Source organism: Mustela erminea, chromosome 19 (genome assembly GCF_009829155.1).
Source record: "Mustela erminea isolate mMusErm1 chromosome 19, mMusErm1.Pri, whole genome shotgun sequence".
NCBI lineage: Eukaryota > Metazoa > Chordata > Mammalia > Carnivora > Mustelidae > Mustela > Mustela erminea.
The window spans coordinates 34,601,205-34,624,228 of NC_045632.1; the positions used below are offsets into that span (position 1 = coordinate 34,601,205).

A 23,024-nucleotide genomic window follows, 5' to 3' on the forward strand; every position below is an offset into this window, starting at 1 on the left:
AGTCACCTTTCTGAGATCCCCCTGGGTCCTGTCATCTTCCTGCTTCCAAGGTATGGAGGCAAGAGGGGAGAGAGGAGCCGGGCTATCCTTCCGTATCCATCCGACATTGAAAAATATGGCAGCCCGCGGGAACTCCCTGGACTTTCCTACCAACTCTTCTGGAAATCTGGAACTGCTCTTAAAAAATAGTGTATTAATTATAAGAATGATAATTTTTTTTAATCTTAAAAATGTTCTTATTCTTGGCCCAGCAATCCCCCTTTGGGAATTTATCCTGAGGAAACAATCAGGCCAGAGGACAAAGATTCAGATACAAAGATGTTCACTGCAGCATCACGTGTCAGACTAAGGAACTGGAGACCCTCCAGTGCCCGGGGACGAGGGCATGATTAAATAAACACGGGCTTCTCTCTATGGGGAGGATATCAGTATTGTGGTTTTAAAAAAAATTAATCATGGGCAAATATGCACAATATCCTGTTATTCTATATCTCTGTGGGTGACATACTTTTCCACATTTTCACATTTCTAAAGTTGGGATGGATCTTACAAACTACGTGTCCATTTACTGTAATATTTCTCTTTTTTTCCAAAAAGCTACATTGACTCAATAATGTGTCCTAGAAGGAACTGCATCTTAGAAGAAAGAAATATAGTGAGGAATGTTCCTGATCCTTCTTCAATAATCAGGATAAATAGATATGAAACAAAGAACAGCACAAAAGAACCCCACACTGGCTCCCCATCACCTAGAACTAGATATGAAACAAAGAACAGCAAAACAAAACAAAACAAAACACACCATCACCTAGAACCATGCTATCCTGTAAAAATACGATGTGACCCACCTACGTAACTTAAAATCTTCCAGTTGTCACATTTTTGCAAAAGCAAAAGAAACAGGTGAAATTAGTTTCGATAATGTTTTTTAGTGACCCAAAATATCAACGTTAATATCATTTCAACATGTAACCAATATTTTAGGCGTGAGCAACAAGGCAGTTGACATGTTTCTTCATGTCTTCTGAACCTGTGTGTATTTTCCATCTCAGTCATAGTGACTTTTGAGGACTTGGTGGCGCCCTGTGGCCAGTGGCCACCAGATTGGTTAGTCCCCGCCACCACACAAGATAGCTCCCAGAGCCTTGACAAGGACGCCATTTTGCAACTCTGCACCTCTCTTCCAGCTGCTCCCTCCCCCAGAGTTTCTCTGCCCCTTCTTTCCACCTACCAAGGCCAAAATCAAACATGACTTTTTGGAATTGATGGTCCCACGCCCATGCCTCTCCAGCACCAGGCAGATGGTACACTGGCTGAGAATGCAACCACGCTGCCCCAGGTTCAAATCCCAGCTCTGGAAATTATGAGCTAACTATGTGACCTTGGAAAGTGACTTCCCATCTGCTACCCCCTCTGTAAGATAGCTCATAATAGTGCCCATCTCGAGTGATGACTAGAAGGACTAAGTGAGTTACTGTGTGCAGTACTTAAAGCAGGGCTGGTGCAGAATAAGCATTCTCTGCTCTAAGTGCTTGCTGCTGTGATTGTAGTAGTACCATTGTCATCGTCACTACATGAGCATGTCCCACACGTGCGGCAGCTCTCTGGACTGGCAAGTAGGGTTCGCCTTGTTTGCCAGCTCCTGCATGGCTAGCGATGCCTGGGGAGCTATATTGAGAGGTGTGCTCTGGCCTCCTTCCCACTTGGCCTTGTCCATGGGATAAAGGAGTAGATGCACATGGGAGGCAAATTTGCCAACTCTCCTAGGCTTCAGGAGGCTGAAAGGGCCTTTCTAGCAAGTCTTGTTCCTGTTTGTGCCCCCCACTGCCTGGCACATGGCTGGTGCTCAGGAAATGTTAGCTCAGGGAGGACACAGAGATGTGGTCCTCAAACTTCCTCATGTCAGTGGCTCCTTGGGACTACGACAGCCTCAGCAACAGGGCAGCAATGGGACCTCTTTCCAGGACCCTCAGTGAATTATAGCCCCAGGAAGAAGACTGTGGCTCACCCGTTTCCCACGCCATCGTAAACCCAGTGAGTGGAGCCGATGCCCTGATAGGCTGATGCCCAGTAATACAGACAAGAGTTCACGTGTAGGCTATAGAGCAGGTAAGCCGTGGTCCTGATCACCCTGCAGAGGAAGGACACGCATGAACACAGTGGCGGAGCAGGTGGCCATGGTCTCTCGCCCCAAGGGTAGGGACTGCAGGGAACAAACCCACCTTTACCCACGCCCGACACGTGCCTAGGTCATGCCCCTGATGGAATGTCACGGTCCGGCCCCACTGCCTGGCAGGATGGACACCTGGCAGATGGACACCTGGCAGACACCTGGCCGGACGGACATTCGGCTGGATGGACTGCGCCAACCACATGCTTGCTGGAGACTTTGCCAGCTAGGGATGGTGGCGTGTAAATGGCAAGTTGTCAAGGCCAGGGCCTGGGTGTTCTGGGGGTGTGAAGGACAGCAAAGGACTATAGTCCTTTATAGCAAAGGAGCTATAGCTTTGGAGGGGGCGAGAAGGGACAGACATGTGCAGAGAAGGACCACGTCGTGAGCGACGTAGAGAAGCTCTGCCCCTGCCCGTGGCCCAGCTGGGCTTGTGCCCCACTCTCCAGCATTGAGAGAGGGCTCACTGTCCTTACAATCACACCCACTATGATCGAGCAGGATTGAGGGGCCCAGTTCCCTGAGCTGAGATCAAAATGATGCCTGGCTCCATGGAAATAGAGGTGAGCCGTGCACACAAACTTCTGTGTGCCCTCCTCACAATTGGGGGAAATGGGACATTCCTGGCTCTCTAGAAAAACAAACATCCCTTCAGAGAAGGGCCAGGAAGAGGCCTGGCTTCCGGTAGCACTGGGGCCCATGGGGCCAGAGGAGCTTAAAAGGGGAAGAAATATGAGTAGAGAATGCCTAGTGCTCTGGTTGCCACAAACAGCCTGTGTTGTGTGTGTGCTCACGTGCGCGTGTGTGCATGCGTGTCTCACCTGTAAACATAGGCTTTGCTGAGGATGGCTTCCAGGCGGCTGTTAAACTCGAAGAAGGCCATGTACTGAGAGGAAGAGCAAAGCATCAGGACGGCCCACCACCCGTGGCGTGCGGTGTTAGCCTCCCCTGGTCCGCAGCACAGAGGACTCCTTCTGCAGCGCCCCCCAGAGGAGGCTGGACAGTGAGCGTCCAACATCAGAGGTCTGGAGCCCTCTGAGGGGTGGGGGCCAGAAACTCCCTTTATCAATCCGTGGGAAACCGTGACCTGTCTTCCCCTAGAAACTACGCCTAGTCCTGTTCTCACAGTTTGCATATGTGTGCGGGGCTCCCAGAAACCTCCCCAAGCCTATCATGACATTTTCAGGGGTGACACTTCTCAGGTTAAGAACCCTGTTTGCAACATTTGCTTATGAAGGAAACCATTTGATAAAGAAACAGCATCCCTACCGCCGCTTACTTAGCTCCTTCAAAGGCTTGTTTTTATAATAAAAGCGTGATAGTAGCTTCTCTTCTTTACTGAGCACCTTTGACGGCCACACTTTCTATTCATGACTTTCTTGCTAATTTACACGTGAGGTATGTGGTACCAGTCTCCCTTTACAGAGAGGACACGGGCACTTCGTGACATTGAGGCAGCTGCCCAAAGCACACAGCTGCTAAGTGGCAGAGGCAGGATTCGATCCCAGAGCATACTCAAAGTGGCCACACGGCACACGTGTTGTGGACATTGGAGAATGACCGTGGGGGAAATTCCCCGAGCCATGAGCTGGTCATCCTCCAAGGGGTCCTCCTGAAGTCCCTCCAGAGTTTACATGGGATGCAGGCGGCTGTGGGCTTGGCTCTCTCTCCCCTGAGGCTCCAAGTTTTGTCCTGAGTCATGCTAAACACCAGATATGAATCCCATCACTATGGGCGGGGTGGGGGGTGTAAAACTCGGCTTATGGATCCCCAGTTGGTCTGCCAGGAAATCCCACTTGGGGGATTCCAAGAGCTCCAACTGGCTGTCAACCTGGTCACACTACACGGACCACTGCCTGGTCTCTCCTTTACACTGTGTCACCTTCACTGGGACACTGGCTCTGCCCCAGTGGCAGGAGGGACGACTGTCATGACGCCGAGCAACAACGAACAATGAGACAGGTATAGGCTGCACATCCAAATCTATCCTGGGTACTTCCTGGCTTCTGTGACCTTGGGCAAGTCACCCAAGGTTTTCAAGCCTCGGTGTCCCCATCTTTGAGATGCAGACCATCATAAAGCAGAAGTCCCTCTCTTGTGTTTCTGTAATGACTGAAGGCACAGACAGTGGAGGCATACTGCCTACGTTCCAATCCGACTCTATTCCTTCTGACCTGTGTGACCTAGGGCAAGTTATTTAACCTCTCTGGTAAAATGCTGGTACTAACAACACTCGTAGGGTTGAAGACTATGTACTTAAGCTCCTGGAACAAATCCCTAACACACAGCACAGTAAAGAAGCTCTAACACTTTCAGGGAATCTCCCATCCCCTCTGGGGCCACCCTGACACCCCTTCCGGCCCCGCTCCCCAGTGCTGCTCAGGCGGGACATCATGATGCTAGTGCAGAGCACAGGAGAGCTGAAGGCCCTGGACGGGAAGCCTACCTTCAAACAGCGGGGCAAGCGCAGGAGGGGATTCACACCAAACTTCAGGTAGAGCAAGTCCAAAGGCAGGAGGCAGAGAAGGTCCATCTGAAATCCCCGTGGGACACCGCAGAGTATAAAACAGGCAGCCCCAGGAGGTTGGGGGGTGGGGGAATGATAGGGTCTCTACCTTGGGCGGAAGGGTGAGGTCGGAATGCACCCAGGGGGCAGAGAGCCTTGTACCCACAAACCTCCCTGTGCCTAGGAGTGGGATTCTGGTGGGATTCACATCACATTGGCCCCAAAGCACCCAGAGTCCCCAGCCACACCTCCCTTCAAGGTGTACGGAAGCTTGTACCCTTGGCACACACCTTAAAGCGACGAGATTTCAGGTAGTTATTGCGCATCTCCTTCTTGTCAGTCTGAAAGAAATGGAATGCTGACTGTGAAATGGCCCACGGAGCTTCATTCCTGACCCCAGGGGAGCCTCCTGGACGTCCCGGCAGAGTTTCCACCTTCTTATCAGAGGAATAGCCTAAGGGGGGCAGCTGAGCTTTGGGGAGAGAAAGCCTTAGGGTCCACAGGTCTGCAAGCGGGGAGGGCAGACCTCCCGGAGAGCAGGAAGTGGTCCAAGGTCACCCAGCTAGATTCCAACTTCCTAGCTGGGGAGTCAATATTAGGGTCGTTCTTCTAGCACATGGGTCTTAACCGAACACTTTGTAACCTGGTTTTCCGAGGAAACGGCTGCTGCTCTCATCAGGCCAGGGGAAGAGGCTGCCCAGGGAATTCTGTTTCCTCTAAATTGTTCTAGAGACACAACAAGTGCCCGCCTGCACACAGAGGAGCAGTCCCCCGCCAGGGTGACATTTGGGGAAGTGACCTGCACAGAGATACAGGGACTGGGCCCTCTGCCTTCGCCAAGTCAAAATGAGGACTCAGTTTCCTCCCCAGGGAGTGGGGCCTGACCAGGGCACATGGTTTTACACTGATCCAGGCAGTGTGTTCTTTGCAGGACCCCCAGGAAATGTTGCTCGCCATGCTGAAGAGCTCTGTGGACATCATCTCAATTCCCCCTCCCTGCAACGCTACGAGGTGGGAACAATGAGTCCTCCCATTTTAGGATGACAAAGCAGAGGCTCAGAGGGGGCCTGTAGAGCTATCAGTGGTAGAGCTGGGATTTGAACCAGGTTGGTCTGAAGGTTGTTCCCTGGCCCGCTTTCCATCTTTAGATCCACCTGGTGGTCCAGGAGCCCCTTCACCCATGAGCAGGGTTTGGGGTGTGTAATTTGAACAAGCATGGGTGCACATCCCCGAGATTTGTTCTTTCGTCTCGTCTATCACAGCAGCAGCCCGGGTCGGGCTCCCAAAGGCCCTGCTGCGCCCCCCCCCCCCGCCCCCTGCCCCACCCCCGTCCCCGCTGGCCACACCAACCCCTCCCCCTGCCCGGGCCTCACAATGATGTCTCCCCCTCTGACAAACTGCAGGCGTATCTGGAACACAGTGATGTCCAGGAGGTAGATGAGGTCACACACATAGTCCATCAGCAACCACAGGTGGACATTGTCCGGCGTCTGGTAGGGGAAGGCCCAGCGCACGGGAATCAGCCAGCAGTTCCAGTTCCAGGCCAGCACCACGAAGAACAGCCACAGGATGTACATCAGGTCTGTGGGGGAGCCAGGGGGTGGGACTGTTCTAGAACATCGGACAGAGGACGGCTCCTCGCAGGAGCATCAGGGGAGGGCATCCTTTCCACAAGTCTATTCCTAGATGTGGTACTTCTGTAAGTGGGGTAGGCACGTGTGTGCGTGAGCCTGTGTGCCTGTGTGTGTGCCTGTGCCTGTGTGCCTGTGTGTGTGCTTGTGCCTGTGCCTGTGTGCCTGTGTGTGTGTGTGCGTGTGCCTGTGTGCCTGCGTGTGTGCATGTGCCTGTGCCTGTGTGTCTGTGTGTGTGTGTCTGCCTGTGCGCCTGTGTGTGTATGTAAAACTATCTCTGATTTAAAAATAAATCACTGCCAGGCCTAATAAACCAGAATACTCAGCAGGGGGGATGGGGTGTATTAGATAATAGGCAGCTAACTAGAAAACACGTTCGCTCTCATTCTCACTGAAATATTTCCAAAAATGTATTTCCTGCTTTAATAAATACACAACACTAATGCCTGGAAGATGGGCACAGACAGGTGGGTGGGTGCATGGATGGAAGTCATGGGTCATGTGGTCATTTTAGAGACCCAGTGGACACCAGGATTGGCGTCCTGTCCCCCCAGGACTTCTTGTGTGACCACAGGAATGTCCCTCTCTGGCACCTGCCCTGCTCCCCAGGGAAGGCACAAGGAGAGGTCAGCTAAGAAAGGCTGGGAGCTTCATCAACTGCAAAGTGCTGTGCCCATAGAAAGGGTTGTCATTGCCGAGGAAGAGAACATGGGCTACATAAAAGCGAAGTGAGGGGAATTCACTTTAGATGTCAGAAGAATCTCTGCCCTTCTCTGCTCAGAGCAGCAGCTCCAGGAAGGGACCCTCGAGAGCAGAGTAGAAGGCAGACTAGAGCAAGAGTTAGGGTAGGGCTCCTAGTCTGCCACCAACCAGTCGTGCCTCGGTTTCCTACTCTGTCAGGTGAGGGTGATGGTAGGTTCCCATTCAGGGATGGGAGGTTCCTATTCAGGTTCTTATTCAGAGAGCTCCCTCGCTCTCCCCCACCCACCCACCCCTGGCTCCTCTCACTGGGTCCCCTGCCCTCACACAGCACGCAGTGGCAGCAGCGGCTGGTCCGGTCCCACCCAGACTCACTGGTCAGCGGGTCGATGCTCTGCGGAAACCGGTAGGACTTCCAGGGGCGGCGCTTGAACTTGCAGCAGAGCATGTCGCAATAGTGCTCCTCCTCGGTCTGCCCGGCCTCAGCCGCCTTCTCTTCCAGGGCCGGCTCGGGGGCTTTCTTGGCTGGGGCTGCAGGAGGACATGGGGGACCATCTGAGAGGCTCCAGAAAGAGGGCAACCACCACAGACTCTGGACCTGGAGCCGTAGAGACCCTGGCTGCCCCCCATCCCATGCTGTCAGCTCTGTGTGTGGAAGCCCAGGTGCTGTCCACAACAAAGTCCACAGCACCTGGCTGGATACTCTTACCAGCTGCCAGGCTGAAGCTGCTTCTCAGGGATGGCCCAGAATGAAGTGTTTCTGGGCAAGTTAGGCATTTTCAGAAGTCTGTTTGTGCATCTGTGTTTGGACCCCCTTGGTTCTCTTTGGAGGGCTAGGGGCGTTTCGTACCCCCAGAACACCGCCCCCAAGAGCCAGAAACCAGGGAAACCTTGCTCTGAGTTTTTCAGAGCAGAAAACTGAACACCTTCATCTCTGAAATGAGATACTGAAGGAGACCACAGCCTCCCTGTGCATTGAAGGTGATGGCGTTGGTGACCTAGGCATTGACTTCTGTAGGTTCAGTATGACTGTGTTTCTAGCTTTAGAACTGTGGATCCAGGCCCTGCTAGGTCAGTTGTTAGCGCCCTGAGCTCGAAGGTACAGTCCTCCTTTGGAAAGACCTGGAAAACCTCCCTGACAAGAGAGCACTTCTCTCATTTCCTCCTGGAATCTGGAAAGCATGAAACTTTCAGGAAGCTCCATGAGACTATTGCAAATGAGGCCTCCGAAAAATAAGACTGAAAAGAAAAGTGGGGGTGGGGGACACCATCTGTGTATAAGGCCATGAGATCCCACCCAGGCTGGACCACCTGCCTGCCAGTGGGAAAGGGCCAGAAGGGTCGAGGAGGAAGTACTTGCCCTGTGGGGGGGTGGGGGAGCCAAATCCGATTGGATCATCAGTCACAACTTTGACCTTATTCACTCCCCTGGTTCCATAGCTAAAGCTGTACATACAGGACCCAAAAATCCAGACAGTGGGGAGCACCCCAACCATTTCCTTGGGGGTACCCTCACCATGAGCTTACAAGGGGCTCTAGGGGACCCATTTCTGGCAGGTTGAACCATCCCAGCTCTGGGCTTACAGGGCTTCGGGCTCTCCTCATCGGAGGTGACGTCAGGGTCGATGAGCTTCTCCTTCACCTTCTCTGTCCTCTCCTTGAAAAGCTTCACCAGCTCCTGGAGCCGGTCGTTGATGATGGCGCTGTTCTGGCTGGCCGCCGAGGCTGCACGATCCTGGCCACTGTGGACACACCTGATGCTGAGCGGGCTGGATGGGAAGGGACCCCCATGCCCCTGGGCAACAGCCGAGCAGCCTTTGTATCCCATCCAGCCCAAAGGAGGCAAAGGCTGCCCCAGTTTCCTTCTGACACCAGAAACATCAAACCCACTTTAATAGCTCCTAGGAGGAAATTCAGTCTGACGCTCGCACCTGGGTGCCCAGCTTTTAGAGAATGTACCACACAGGATCTGATTCCGATGGGCGGTTCTGAGAAAACTTTGATCCCACTTGTGATTTAGGGGGAAACTCTTGGAACTCGGGTCAGGACGGTCAGCCCCAGTTTGGGGTTCCCAGGAGATTGGCGTCTGGGACAGATCAAAGAGGGGCCAGGGCTATGCTTTGGGTTCAGGAAATAGTTGATGGAAAAAAACAGTGCAGATCCATTCCATATCCTTTTAACTTCTAGGAATTTAAACTGTCTGTACTCACAGCAAGAGAGACAGATGGACAGAGAGATGGACACAGAGAGAATGAATGTGAGTCTGCCCCAGGCGCTGGTCAGCCTGGGGCAAGCACTCTGGGTGGGCTGAGACAGGCCGCAAATCAGCTGTCCTCTGAGTGGCGTCCTTCTGACCATCATGCTGAGCTGAGTGCAATCCTAGTGTTTCCACATCCATCTGTTTTCTGACATGGGGGCACCGGCAATCAAGCCCCCTAGTCCCCAGGTGCTCACCTGACGAGGCAGCTGGGGACCAGCAGCATGGGGACCCCAACAAAAAAGGGCACACGGGTATGCAGAGACGCAAACTGCTTGCCCACATCCACTCCCGCCCGTGAGGAGTGGTCGCTGGGACGCAGACTCCCCGTGAGGGTGGCCGGGCGGGCTCCCCCAAGAAGAACGTGAGTGGACTTGCTGTGTGCATCTCTGGGCCACCTGTCTGGCATTCTCTCCGTCTAGGGCTGATCCGAAGCCACACACAGGTGGCACAGCTGCAGCCAACAGGGTCCCTAAATGACTGCCTGGAGGAAAACCCACCACTGACCTGAAACAGGTGTCTGGTGACATGATTATGATAAATGAGACATTGTGTTGCTTAAGCCACTGCATCTGTGGGGTCTAATTGTTATAGCAGCTGAACCTACCTCGCTAATGTATGGGTCCCCACGCTGAACTCCTTAAGAGGCTTCAAGGGTAATTTTTATTACTATAACTGATTCCTGCCCTGTTTTCTGGTACTAAACTCTGACCCTGTCCTTACCCTACTGCATAAGATGGAATTGCACTGTATACTCACATGGACCAGTGAACTATGGGTGAGGTTTGGATTTTTTTTCTTTCTCTTTTAACTTTTCTGAACTTTCCACAGCTCTCTAAAACATACTCCGTAAAATTATGGGCGGCGGGGGGAAGGCTGGCAGGAAAGCCCAGTGCCTCCTGTGGCCTCTCTAGGAGCTGAGGCTGGGAATAGGATGGGGGTCCCAGGCCAGAGCCTGGGGCAGGGGGATTCACCATCAGTCAGGCATCCCAGACTCTTCCAGAAGACATCTTCTGTTGGCCCAGCCCCTGGAGTAGTTAGATGTCACAGACCCCAGGTCCCAGTGCCGTCACTGTGGCCTCTAAACACTGTCCCACAGACCAGTTTATAATCAGAATCAGCTGAAGGCTTATAAAGATGTCAGTCCCCCATGGCCCACTGTCTGAGCTTCTGACCCAGTGGGTCTGGGCTGGGAGCTGGGAATCTGTATTTTTTTTTTTTAACGATTTTATTTTATTATTTATTTGACAGACAGAGACCACAAGTAGGCAGAGAAGCAGGCAGAGAGAAGTGGGGGTGAAGTAGGCTCCCTGCAGAGCAAAGATCCCAATGTGGGGCCTGATCCCAGGACCCTGAGATCATGACCTGAGCCGAAGGCAGAGGCTTTAACCCACTGAGCCACCCAGGTGCCCCGAGAATCTGTATTTTTAACAAGCTCCCTGGGTTCTGACCCCTGGAGATCCTTGTGGTCCTCACTCTCCCTGCTGACCTTCTCAGGGGTTTAGAGCCAGGACCCAACCTTGGCTGAGGGGCCAGGAGCTTCTCTCTCCTTTACAACAAAGCCTCTGTGCATTTTACAGACTGTACAGAACCGCTAGGCCAGTCAGAAGCAGCCTGGACAGGAGACCCAGCTCTGTCTTACTGCTCAGAAGCTGTTGGCAAATGGTGGAAGGTTCTAGAAACATCCATACTCTCCCCCACCAACCCAACCCTCTCTCCTTGTCTGCTCATCCCCACCCAGACTTCCAACCACCCTCTGAAACCCTGCGGGTGGGCCCCACTCACTCAGTGCCCTGTGGGCTGGACGGGTCCAACCAGGCGACCATGGGTGATTCAGCTGGTGGCAGTGCCTTGAGCTCTTCAACGTCATCATCTTGGGAGGGCAGCCTCTTCCTGCAAGGACACAGTCATGGAGGGGCCTTCAGCGAGGGCAGGAGCCACAGGGAAAAGGGAGCCAATCCTGACCCCTGCAGATCACCCAGGGCTGAACCCTGGGCAGGGGGGGAACGGGGCCCGGGGTGTTGGTGCCGCCAAAGGGTCCTCACTTGCCTTCAAGGAGAAAAAGAGAGAAAGGGAAGGAACACAGTCGCCCTCTGAACCTCAGTCTCCACATCTGTTCAATGTCCTAGTGTAAAAGTAACAACACTGACCTGGTATCAGGCAAACTGGATTTTGCATCCCAGTCCTGCTTCCCACTAGTGTGTGACCTTGGCAAGTGACTTAAACTCTCTGAACCATCTCAGTTTCCCCATCTGTAAAATGGGACTGGATCTACTCAACTCAGTGAGATACTCAGGACTCAGTGGGGCCTCAGCTAAAATGTTCTGCTTTCCCCTCCTAGCACACCCCTTCCAGGCTCCCTGTCTGAGAAAGAAGAGCAAATCCTCCCCGGGGTCCCCTGTCATTTAGTCCACGTCTTCCACAGGACTCTGCATCTGGAGCCATCGGAGTCCCAGCTGACGGTGTCTGGGTGTGAATTTACCTGTCACTCTGCCCATCCTCAACCATCTTGACTCAGGATCTCAGAGGCTTCTAGAGGGAACAGATGGAGGGATGTGCAGCCTTGCCTTGCCCTTATTCCAGGAGGCTCTGAAACTATCCCATGGCCTTCTGCCAGCTCACCAAAAATGGCAACACTCACGGATTCACCTTCACACTCTAGTTGAAATCCCCACCGTGAACACCAAGGCCAGAATCTGCCTTGGTGGGACCCAAACTCAGTCCTCTTGCGCCTGGCCTGGTGCCTTCTCCTGAGCCAGGAGGGCACATGCTGCCCGAGATACCAGAGTGTGGAACTCCGCCAGCAGCCAGGCTTCCACAGCCCTGCTTCGCGTGCAGCCCTGCGCAGAGCACCTTGCACGAGTTAGCTCGTTGGATTCTTCCAGCAATCTTATAACAGGTGGTGTGTCTATCTCCAGCTTACAGTAGGAACACAGAGGACTAGGAGTGTTCACTGGCTTGCCTCAAGCCTCACATCAGTAAGTGGTAAGATGGGAGTCACCTCAAACCAAGGCTTTAAGCTACAAGGCAGGGCCCAGCCCATGTGCCCCTCCATCAGGGTCTGTGATTTCCATGGCTTTTTGGTGCCTATCAGTTGCCCACAATGCTCATTCCACCCCTGACCATAGGCAGTCCCACAGGCTTCCCAAGTCAGGTATCAGAATTCTCCCCTCTTGGGGTCAAGCTCAGGCAAAGACTCAGGTAGAGGTTCCCCTGATTTCTCAAAGCCAGGTTCAACTTAGAGCTCTCTAGGACAGTCTTGTCTGTTTATTTAATTCCCTGTTCATTGTCTATCTCAGTCCCACCAGAACATCAGCTCTGGGACAGTAGGCCCCTGTCAGGCTTCTCCGTGATGCATCCCCCAGCATCCAGAGAGAGTCTGACACATAAAGAAGCTCAATAAATATTTATGAATGAATGAATGAGTGAATGAGTGAATAATAAGAACAAGAGAAGGCTCACAGGCCCATCCCATAAACAGCCCTAAGGCAGAGGGCTTAGATTCTATCCCCAAAGGAGCCTACTCCCCTCTCTGTGCCCAGATATCCACCCCCAACCTAGCCTATAAAAAGAAAACAGAGAGAGGTAGGCCAGATGTCTGTAACAATATTAGCTCTGTCTTTTTGTTTGTTTGTTTGTTTGTTTCTGCTGTGTTCTGTATAGTTCAATGAATGAAACAAAAGAATTAATGGGACAGTGAGTTGTGTTCCAAGGCTAGATGAGATTATTACTTTTTCTTCACATTAAAATCAGAGAGCCCACAGTTGGCCACATCTAGCTATCTCTGTTACAGCAGGCTTTTTACTTTGGCTGAGAGAGTCCTCAAGGACCCATGGACGAGAGCAATGATGAATCAAGAAAAAGAAACTATCTCCCAGTGCAACCACCACAGGAGAAGCACTGGCAGCTCTCCTGCAGCTTAAATGCAGTCATTCACAAAGCATTGAACTGCACTTCACAGTTTGCCTACAGCTATATACAAGAACTCTCTTTTTCCTGGCTCAGGCTGTTCAAAACCAACTCCAATTGTGCAACAAATTTCTATCAAGAAGCATAAAAATGTGCACAACCTTGACCAAGATTCCCACTTTTGAGAAAGGAGCCCAAGGACAGAAAGAAGCGCAAAAGATGTCCAGAGCTCCACTATGGACGGTGTCCAACAAGAAGGGATTTGTGAAGTTCATTCTGACACACAGAGCTGGAGGAAGGTCAGATGTGGTCTCTAATGAAATGTGATCCAAGTCACCCCTCCAGTGAAAACCACACAAAACCATGAGCCCCATAGACAAGGTAGTATAGTGGGACAAGGGATGCTTATTTTTCTAGTGGTTTTTTGGTATCTGCATTCCCTTATTTTAAAGTAAAACAAGGGGGTGGAAATAAGCCTTATCACATTTGTTACCCACCTTCTATCTTACAGCTGACAGTACTTGGGACAGGACTTCCTTGGAGAACTCTTTATAGAGTCCTAAACCAAGGTTTAGGGGCCATAGTCCAGTTCTGACCCACCAGGAAATGGGGCCATAATCCCAGTTCTGACACCAACTCACTGAGTGACCTTGGGCCAGCTGCTTTCCCCACTCTGGCCTCAGTCTCTCCTTCTGCCAAATGGACAGAGGGCACGGTGCTGTGAGAAGCCCAAGAGAAGCATAAAAGCTGACCTTTCGGACCCTGCAGCAGATCCCGGGACCGCGAGGGTGTCGGATTTGGCAGGAGAGGGTGGTGGCAGCTCGGGTGTGGGTGGGTTCTCCACGATGAGGGGATGGTGGGCCGCGTCAGCATCTTCCACCTGCACTTCCGGGAGCTCCTTTGTAGCCGGCACTTGGAGAGAGGGAGGAGAGGACAGTCAGAGAGAGAAGCCAGGTCCCAAGGGCTTTGCTCTGTTCTGAATAAAGCCACAGAAAGCATGTTTGGACGGGCCACCAAGAGCCTCCCCTCCCAGTGGGGCCCACCGGAGAGCTCCATGCAGGGGTGCAAGAATGCAGATCCCGGGGGCCTCCGAGGCCCTTGGCCACCCCAGACACCAGCCCAGGAGCTGCAAACGAAGCCATGACAGCTTTGAGGCCACAGAAGCTCTGGAGCGCCGTCTGGAGTCCAGGTCTCCCAAGCTCTGGTTTCCCAGGGCCTAGGGAAGGCTCAAGGACCTGGGGTTTAGCAGGAGTGGCGGGGGAAGGGGGGGTGGGAGGAGCAGCACCCAGAGAGGGCAGGGGGAGGCTGAGAGAGTCCAAGTCTGAGGGCCTGGCCTGGCACAGCCTCAGTGCTTCCCCTCTCTGGGCCTCAGTTTCCCCATCCCAAAGTGGGGGTCACAAAGGCACACGGCCTCACATTCTTGAAGAGCCTTGAATGGAGACATTGGGCAGTTCCTCGCAGTCAAGGATAACAGCCTACCCTTGAAGTATGTGTCACCCTTGTTTGGGAATGTGTTTTGGTACCTCCTTGTTTCTGGACTTGCCAGAACCCCCTGAAATCCATCAGCCCAACTCCTCTCCTGACCTCTGAGAGGCCTGGTACTGGGTCCCATGTGTTGGGTCCCGCGTCCCAGGACAGGGTCCTCCCTTGCAAGTCTGGGGGTGGCCCTCCTCAGTCTTTATCACCCACCCCAGGGACTGTGGGGACAGGCCTGCCTGAGGCAAAGCTCAGAGGACGCTGAGGGGCCGAGACGGGGCTCCCCCTCTCTTGGCCTTACCTGGGGGGGGACGACTCGCTGAGAGCCAGGCCCATTGTACCCAGAACGAGGAGAGGGAGCATTCTGAAGCCCTTGGAGACTCGACTTTCTTTTTAAATGGCCACCATGGGGAAAAGCCAGCACTTTGTGGAACGTGGCTTAGGAGGGAAGCTGAGCAAGACCTTTTGGCATTTGCTCTACTAAGCCTTAAGCCCTCAGAGGAAGAGGACGAGCAGAAATAGAGAAGTTTCTAAACGTTTAAGGAAGAGGTGTTGCCAGACTAAAAAGAGATTTCCCCAGGCTGTGGAAAGCAGGAGAGAGCGTGAGGCACGAGGGACCTCAACCAGCTTCCCGGACCGGGCCGGGGTTGGGGGGCTGTCCAAAATGCTCAGCGCCCCCACACTGCCCCCGGCAGAGCCCCAAGAGCCTCCATAATGCCATCCTGGGGAGCCTGGGAGGGGGCAGGTCCTCCCCCACCCTGCCTCACCCTGAGCAAGACTCTGCAACCTCTGTCGCCCCCAGGAATGGAGGAAAACCCCTAAGCCCGGTGTTTCATGTTTATAGAACAAAAATCACATTATGAAAAATAGAATAACACGGCATGATTAAATTGGTTGAGAGAAGAGTCATATCTACTGTAAAGCCCTTCCTCCGTGCCTGCCATCCGTTTCACTAAACTCTTAGTGCTTTATATAGATTAATTCTTTCCCCTTTCTGGGCCCTTCTAGAAGAGCACTGTTACTGTCGTCCCCATCTTGTGGGTAAACTGAAGCACAGAGCAGTGAAGGAACCGGCCGCAGAGCCAAGATTTTGACCCAGGCAGCCCGGCTCTAAAATTTATCCTCTTCCTTTGTCCTGAGGCTGGTGACCCGCTCACGCAGAGGTCTCCATTTGGACAAAAGCTTGCTCCAGGCCAAGCAGCATCCTGGACACGAGGATAGCGCCCTTCCTACGGGCTACCATGCCGTACCCGCAGCATCTCACACCATCGTGGGCCGTACCACCATGGCTGCATCAGCCCTTGGTCCTAACCCCGCAGTGGGACTGTTTCCCCAAGGGGGGAGGCTCCCAGGGACCAGGGAGGACACATGGTGACTTCAGATGGCACAGACATGACAAAGGAAACGTGGAATGAGAACGTTTCTCCCATTTCGGTCCTCTCTAGCTCCTGAATGCACAGAGACAAAGTCTCAGCCCCGTGTTCCTCAGCCTTAACACCTTTGTGGCTAAGAGGGGCAGGTCTCCCCTGGGAGCCTTGCGCAGGCCATCACCCTTTGCTGAAATTGTCCGCATGACTTGGTTTTCTGTTCATTTGCGGTTATTTCTATTCATGCCCTCTACTTATGGCAAGCAATGCTGGTTGCCCACTGGAATAGAATAGTAAAGGTTCCTGATTGAATAACCTTAATTAAATTTAAAAAATGATTCCACTGAAAGAAAAATGGCAAGCCAATCAAAGTAGAATTGGTACAGAATATAGCAAAAATTCAGAAGGGATCTGTGGGGGAGGTGGAAATTAGGGGACACTCAGGAGTGAGTAGATCTAGGGCTTGCCCAGAAGACCCAGCCTGGGGGGCGTCAACCCTTGTGGTGGGGCTGATCGCCCTCATTCTGTGCCTATTGCAAGCCAGGGAGAGAAGACAGCAGTGGATCTCTACTCATGAAATGTTCAATGCTGCCTGTCTACTGACCTCACAGGCAACCTTGCACACTATCCCCCCAAAATAAACAAATGAAAAGGGAAAGAGGGTGGGTCTGGCTTAAGTTGAAGCAGAAAGTGATAGGGGTTAGTCCAGAAGCACCCTGCTGTCCCTGAGTCCTCTTGTCATCCCAAAGCAAGCAGCGGGAGCCCAAGGGCTACCAGGATCCAGACTTACCCTCCTTCACTGGCCCCTGAAGATGCCTCCCCTCCTAGTTGGCCTGCAGCCACCTGTCTGAAATAGGTCCCCACATTCCACTTCTGCCTCATTGCCCTCAATTTATTCTCTTTCTCCACCCAGATCTCCTAGTCTAGCTATCTTAGTAATTTATTTAAACTAGGGTGTGATTGACTACCTATAAAAAATGATGATCTGCAGAATGCAATGTTTAACCCAAAGAAATTAACTGCTAATTATGGGCTTTTAGGTACAGAGATAAGTGGACTAATACCCCTTAAGTCACCATGAAGCAAGATAAAGGCATTGATCAACAGAGGAAGAGGGGGTGGTTTTCTAGTTCAGCTGCTAATCCCACCCCTGGACCATGGCACCTATGCAGGGAACAGCCCAAGCCATGCAGGAGCCCACAGCACACGTACGAGCATGCTGGGTACACGAGATCACACTACCTAGGCGACGGACGGAATTTCTGGTCTCCTTGGCGAAGTTGGAGTTGGACAAGGCCGTCCTCCGGGAGATGAGGACAGGGATGCGGGTGATTGAGGGGCGGTAGCTGGGCACATTGGGGAGGTGCTCTGCCAGGGTTGGAGGAGCAAGCCCTGGGGCCACCTGGCCGGGCGGCTGGTCCTGTACCAGGCGACTCAGCTCCACGTCCTGGCCTGGCTGAGTCATGGTGCTGGGGCCAGTGGGGCTCAGGCAGGTGTGGGACCCTGGGGACTGCAACCAGGAACACAGGGTTGGGGGAGGTGGGGAGGCCTTCTCCCCACCAGCACCAACTTGGACCCGCCCGGTGCCCGTCTGTGCTTGCAGCAGCTGCCCCTAACGCCCGAACACTGTTTGTGTCCCTGGAGTGAACACTGAATGCGTCGCCAAATCACACTGACTGGTCTGCTCGGCAGCTCCAAGGGACAGCATCGGACCCCCTCACCTTGTTGAGCTTCTCTGTTAACCAACCACATGTAGCATTTCCCACCTCAGACAGAAAAAGTTAGAATCAGGGACGCCTGGGTGCTCAGTCGTTAAGCGTCTGCCTTCGGCTCAGGTCATGATCTGGGATCAAGTCTAGCATGGGGCTCCCTGCTCAGTGGGGAGTCTGCGTCTCCCTCTGCCTGCCTCTCCCCCTGCTTGTGCACTCTCTCCTTCTGACAAATAAAAGAATAAAATCTTAAAAAAAAAAAAAAAGAAGAAGAAGGTGCTTTTCAAAGATCAGATGGGGGGGCACCTGGGTGGCTCAGTGGGTTAAAGCCTCTGCCTTCAGCTCAGGTCATGATTCCGGGGTCCTGGGATTGAGCCCTACATCGGACTCTCTGCTCAGCAGGGAGTCTGTTTCCTCCTCTGACTACTTGTGATCTTTGTCTGTCAAATAAATAAATAAATAAAATCTTTAAAAAAAAAAAAAAAGATCGGATGGGGAGCAAACTTGGGACACCTGGGGTCAGGACACCTGTGTCCTGTGTCAGTCCTGTGTCAGTTGCTGGCTGGCTGGTCACCATTATGGCCTCTTGCCTCGGTGCCACACAGCTTCGGTACCTTCGACACATCGTCCCTCTGCCACTCTGACCAACTGCCCTATGAGGCAGGTACTACGATTGCCCTGTCTTTCTCTAATTAAGAGAGGTCATACAGCCTGGCTCCAGGTCCCACAGCAGGCGGAGGGAGGAACCCAGAGTGAAGTGCAGGTCTGTGGCCTTGAGTGCTCAGCCACTTCCTGCCCACTCAGAACCTTAGTTTTCTCATCTGTGAAATGGTCTGTCTGCCTCCCAGGGTGGCTTGGGAAGCATGGAGTCTCACAAGGCCAGGGCTCCATGTCCGTCTGTCTGGGGCTCCCCAGCGTGGCTCCCCGAGACTCTACCACACCAAGACTGGAGTTCTCAGGTTCAGGAGCGGGAGTGGCAAATAAGAGCAAAGTGCATGTGCTGGGTTCAGCCTGGGGATCTGCCCAGGAAGGAAAAGCTCATCAAGACACGGGGTCCAGGACGGGCCCTTTGCAAGCTTGGGTCCCAATTTTCACTCAGAGATGCTCCGTTTCATCCAAACCCTCTCTAGATGGTAGCCTAGAGAGCTGCGTTCCCAGCGAGTGCAGGTGGGGGGCAGAAAGGGCTGGCTGGGAGTGGGGTTTCCACGGGCCTGCTGGCGTCCCGAGAGCCTCCCGCAATTCCCCTGGGGCCTTTGAAATACATCACCAAGCTCTGATAATGTGGCCCCAAGACACAGAGGATGGGTTTTGCCTGGAGATGAGACAGGTGCAGGGGTGTAGGGACAGTAGAGATGGGGGTGGTGAGTGCCCTTGTCCCCAGGCTGCCCCCAGCCTGAAAGTATCATCTATCAAAGCACTGTGCCCTGCCCCCCACCCCCAGCACACCCCTACCTTCTGGACTGACAGTCACGGCCTCTTCCTTGGGCAGCTCCTGCAGACAGGAAAGTGGAAACAAAAGCTGGACCGTCAAGGCCCCTCCTCGCCCCAGGCCAGCCCGGATCCTGTTGGGAGATCTGTCTTCAAGAGGTCACCTGGGCCCCTATTCAACTCCTTGCTCTGCCGGATTGGTCAGGCCCTGCCCCTCCAGCTGCTGGAGCACCCAGGAGATGGCCCCCACCATGTAGAGGGGAGGGCACCCAGAAGCCCTGGGCCCCCGCACCTGGACTTGGCACAGAGTGGGGGGTGTTCCCATGCAGCTCTGTGCATGTGGGGACTAAGCAGCGGCCACAGCACCCCCCACCTGGGCACTGCCCTTCACAGTGGACGACTCTGTGGGACTCTATGGGGAGGGGTTTTCAGCCCCATTTTATGGGCCCAGAGTGGAGAGGTGATGTGTCCAGGGTCACACAGACATGTGAGGACTGGCCTACGGGACCGGCTGCTCCCCACCCATGGCCATGTCACCCCAGGCCCTCCCTGACCCCACCTGACCCCTGGTATAAGCCAGGCTCTGCAGTACCCACCACCCTGCTCCCCTTTTTCCAGGGGGCATCTCACCAGCTGAAAATCCCCCTGTAAACAAAGTAGACAAAGCCCAGCCAGGCCCCAGAAGTAGTTGGGTACCAGGCCTGGTGCTGCTCTGTACCTGCCGCGAGGCCTTCTGGGGCTGGGTGCCGTCTACTCCACCTGGATCCTCACCAGCCTGCGCCTCCAGACAGCTATCCAGCAGGACACTGTGACCCCAAGGGGGAAGAGGAAAGGGCTAGTGTTAGGGGGGTTAGACATTTCCTGAGCCCTGCCTAACGGGAGCCAGACCCTCTGTTGGGAGCTGGTGCACAAAGATGGCCAAGAATAGGTCCTCACCCTCATGAGGCTCCCCAAATGGGGCAGGCAGACCCCCACTGTGCCTAGGAAGGAAGCCTGCCCAGAGGAGGTGGCCTCTGGGCTGGACCTCAGGGACAATGAGTTTACAGTGAGGAATAAGCGAGGAAGGGTATCCAGGAACGGGGAACAGCATGTGCAAAGAAAAGCATGGCGGATGGCTTGAGGGATTGTCCTCTGCAGGGTGGGAACAAACCGTATTGAACAGTGTTCAAAATGTACTCCCAGCATCTCCCCTCTGCGAGCCTCTACGCGACGCTGGTGATGCAGGTAGGGCGGGGAATACAAGAAAAGTGAGGCCCAGAGAGGTGATCTGAGCTGGCCAAAGTCACACAGCAGATTGTCTGACACCACACAGATCTGAGTCGGGAACCTCACTTGGCTTGGAAGATCTGATTTTTGAGAAGAGCCTGAACTCCACCTTTAAAGGTAGAATCTCCAAACTTTAGATGCTAGAAATTAATCCAAGTTAATAGACTCCTAGCAATATGTAGATAAACAAAAGAGCCCATCTACAGGTTAAATTGGGCCCTTCGAAGCCTGTGTGCGGCCTGTCGGTTAAAATGGTGACTCAGATCCAGGGGCCAATGGGACTTCCATAATTAGAACTGGATCCTGGTTCCTGGTGGCCCACCCTGCCCCACAGGCCTCTGTCAGCTCATGGAGGGCGGTCTCCTGTGTCCACCATCCAGAAAACCCAGATTCACCATCTCCTACCCAGAGCGCCAACCTTCAGCCCTCCCAAGGTGGGTGAGGAGGTGGGGACAGAATGGCAGCCCCAGTCAGTTTGGAGCCAGAGGCCTGGGAGAGGGACTCAGTCAGTGATCACATGGTCATAGTGGCCCCCATCCTCACCAAGACCACCCTGAGGGCCCGGGGCTATGACTGGTCCCACTCCAGCTCAGCAATTGAAGGCACAGATGGTCCATCCACAGTCACATGGCTGGCACAAGGCAAGCCTGGATGAAACATGGGCATGTACGCAATGCTTGGCTACCTGCCTCTGAGGGTCTACATGGCCCCACAGGACAGAGGAGTGAGGCAACTGTCCTGAGGATCCCGGCACTCAGCTCTCTTCATTTCCCTTCATTGACATGTAGCTATTTTCCATGTAAGGGGCCTCAGCTGTCAGGGTCATACTCCCCACCCTGCCCAGGAAGAAACAGATTTTATTCAAAAGATTCAAGTCTCAAAAGCAAGGGCACATGATGACTCTGCCTGAACAGTTTAGCCTTCTTGGGCCCCTTCGTCCTTAAAAATAAAAATTGTGTTTTGTGACTGCATTTATATAAGATTCAATACTATATATAACCTCTTCCATTGTAAAGTTCATTTTCGGGTCTGACGTTAAAAGAAATTAAAATGTGCTTGAAGGCCCCTAGGCGTGAGATGGGAACCATGCCCTTCCCGGTTCTCAAAGCACGAAGGCCAAGGACATGAACATCCACAGCCTGGGGTCTTGCTCATTCTAGAATGAGGCCAGGAAATCCCTGAACGGCCCTGAGCACAACACCGGGAAGCCCTCGGGCTGCCTCTGTTTGCCCATCTGTCAAATCGGCAGGACTGCTCAGCCTGTCCAGCCTGACTCCTCTGAGGGAGATCAAAAGGGCCAGTGAGAATCTCATGAAAAAGTCAAAAAAGACTTCCCGTGTCTGGTGTCAATCTTGATCCTCCATCTCTCAACACTGATAAGCAACTCTCCTCTCATGCGACATCAAGTGCTGGTTTTGCTCCCAGCTCTGTGCTCGCTGGCAGCGCACCCTGGACGTGGAGGAGACCGTGGCCGAGCCCCAGTTCTTTCGTCTGTGAAGCAGGATGAATAATCAATGCCCAGAGTCTGCCATGGATACCAAGCATTGCACAAATGGCCACCGTTGTCATGATCGTTCTCGTCATTATTATTACTAATAGTAAAGGAGGCAGCATCTGCGGGATTAGGAATCGCCCACGTGGATTGGGAAACATCTTGCACAAACATCTAACAAGCCCTACCATGGCCCTGTCGGCACCACCGGGGGGCTGCCTGTGGAGCTATGTACCCAACGTCATGTTACCCCTGGTCAGCAACGTGCCCAAGGCCCCCTCTTGCCTGGCCCAGAAGCCACAGAGAACCCAATTCTAGAAACCTCCCCAATCCCAGGGGAGGATCAGAAAGACTGGCTGAGGTGGGCACTCCTGGACGACCCCCACAGCCGGCCATCCGAGTTAAAGGTGCAGGGAGTAGCCAAGAGTTGACTATCTGCTCCTTGTCCCCCAAGTCACCTGGCAGGTGACAGCCCAAAGCAAGGGTCCTCGGCACACTCTTAATCCGGCACCCCAACCCTGATAGAAAGAAGGGGAGTCCTTAGGAAGAAGGAGCCACCTACTTGGGTCTCGCCGTCTTTGCCAACAAGAACGCCCATGATGCAGGAGGTCAGCTGGGGGCGATGACATACATCCCAAGCCCCGGGTCGGGGGCACACAGGGAGACAACTGGGAGAGCCCTGGCCCAGCCCCAAGCCTGCCAGGCCAGCTCTGGAGCCAGTGTGGCTCGGGTCGCCGATGAGACACTGATCCTTCCTGCTTCTAATCAAATTGAGGGGATGTGCCGGGAACTCTGCAGAAATGCCCCCAGGGAGGCCAGGTGGGGACCAAAAGGCTGCGGTTGCTAGGAAAAGCTGAGCTGTTGCTGGCAGAAACCAGGTCGCTAAGCGACCGTCTGCCTGTTACCAGGGCCCGTTGCACGTCATCAGTAACCCCTGTGCCTCCATGAAGCCAGCCCAGAGCATCCTCCCTCAGCCAGGGACAGCCCAGTCCCTCCGCCCGTGCCCCACGCCCTCTGGCCCTGGCCCGGATATTGCTCACTCTCCCAACTGGTGCCCTTGTCCCAACCTAGGGGCCCGGGGCCCAAAAGTTCCCAGAGTTGGAAACTTTGGATA

General features: G+C 53.6%; 1 protein-coding gene across 1 annotated transcript in view; it reads right to left on the bottom strand.

Moving 5' to 3' along the window:
• The window catches only part of CNGB1 (cyclic nucleotide gated channel subunit beta 1), a 64,067-nt gene that overhangs the window by 20,912 nt on the left and 20,131 nt on the right, over nucleotides 1-23,024 (bottom strand). Inside the window, exons 15-25 of the mRNA XM_032326300.1 lie at nucleotides 19,871-19,958; nucleotides 19,177-19,216; nucleotides 13,925-14,084; nucleotides 11,049-11,156; nucleotides 8,591-8,748; nucleotides 7,382-7,537; nucleotides 6,050-6,258; nucleotides 4,967-5,017; nucleotides 4,617-4,703; nucleotides 2,992-3,056; nucleotides 2,009-2,131 (exon numbers count right to left, since the gene is read on the bottom strand). Of these exons, the coding sequence (XP_032182191.1) occupies nucleotides 2,009-2,131; nucleotides 2,992-3,056; nucleotides 4,617-4,703; nucleotides 4,967-5,017; nucleotides 6,050-6,258; nucleotides 7,382-7,537; nucleotides 8,591-8,748; nucleotides 11,049-11,156; nucleotides 13,925-14,084; nucleotides 19,177-19,216; nucleotides 19,871-19,958 (1,245 nt within the window). The remainder of the gene's footprint in view (nucleotides 1-2,008; nucleotides 2,132-2,991; nucleotides 3,057-4,616; nucleotides 4,704-4,966; nucleotides 5,018-6,049; nucleotides 6,259-7,381; nucleotides 7,538-8,590; nucleotides 8,749-11,048; nucleotides 11,157-13,924; nucleotides 14,085-19,176; nucleotides 19,217-19,870; nucleotides 19,959-23,024) is intronic.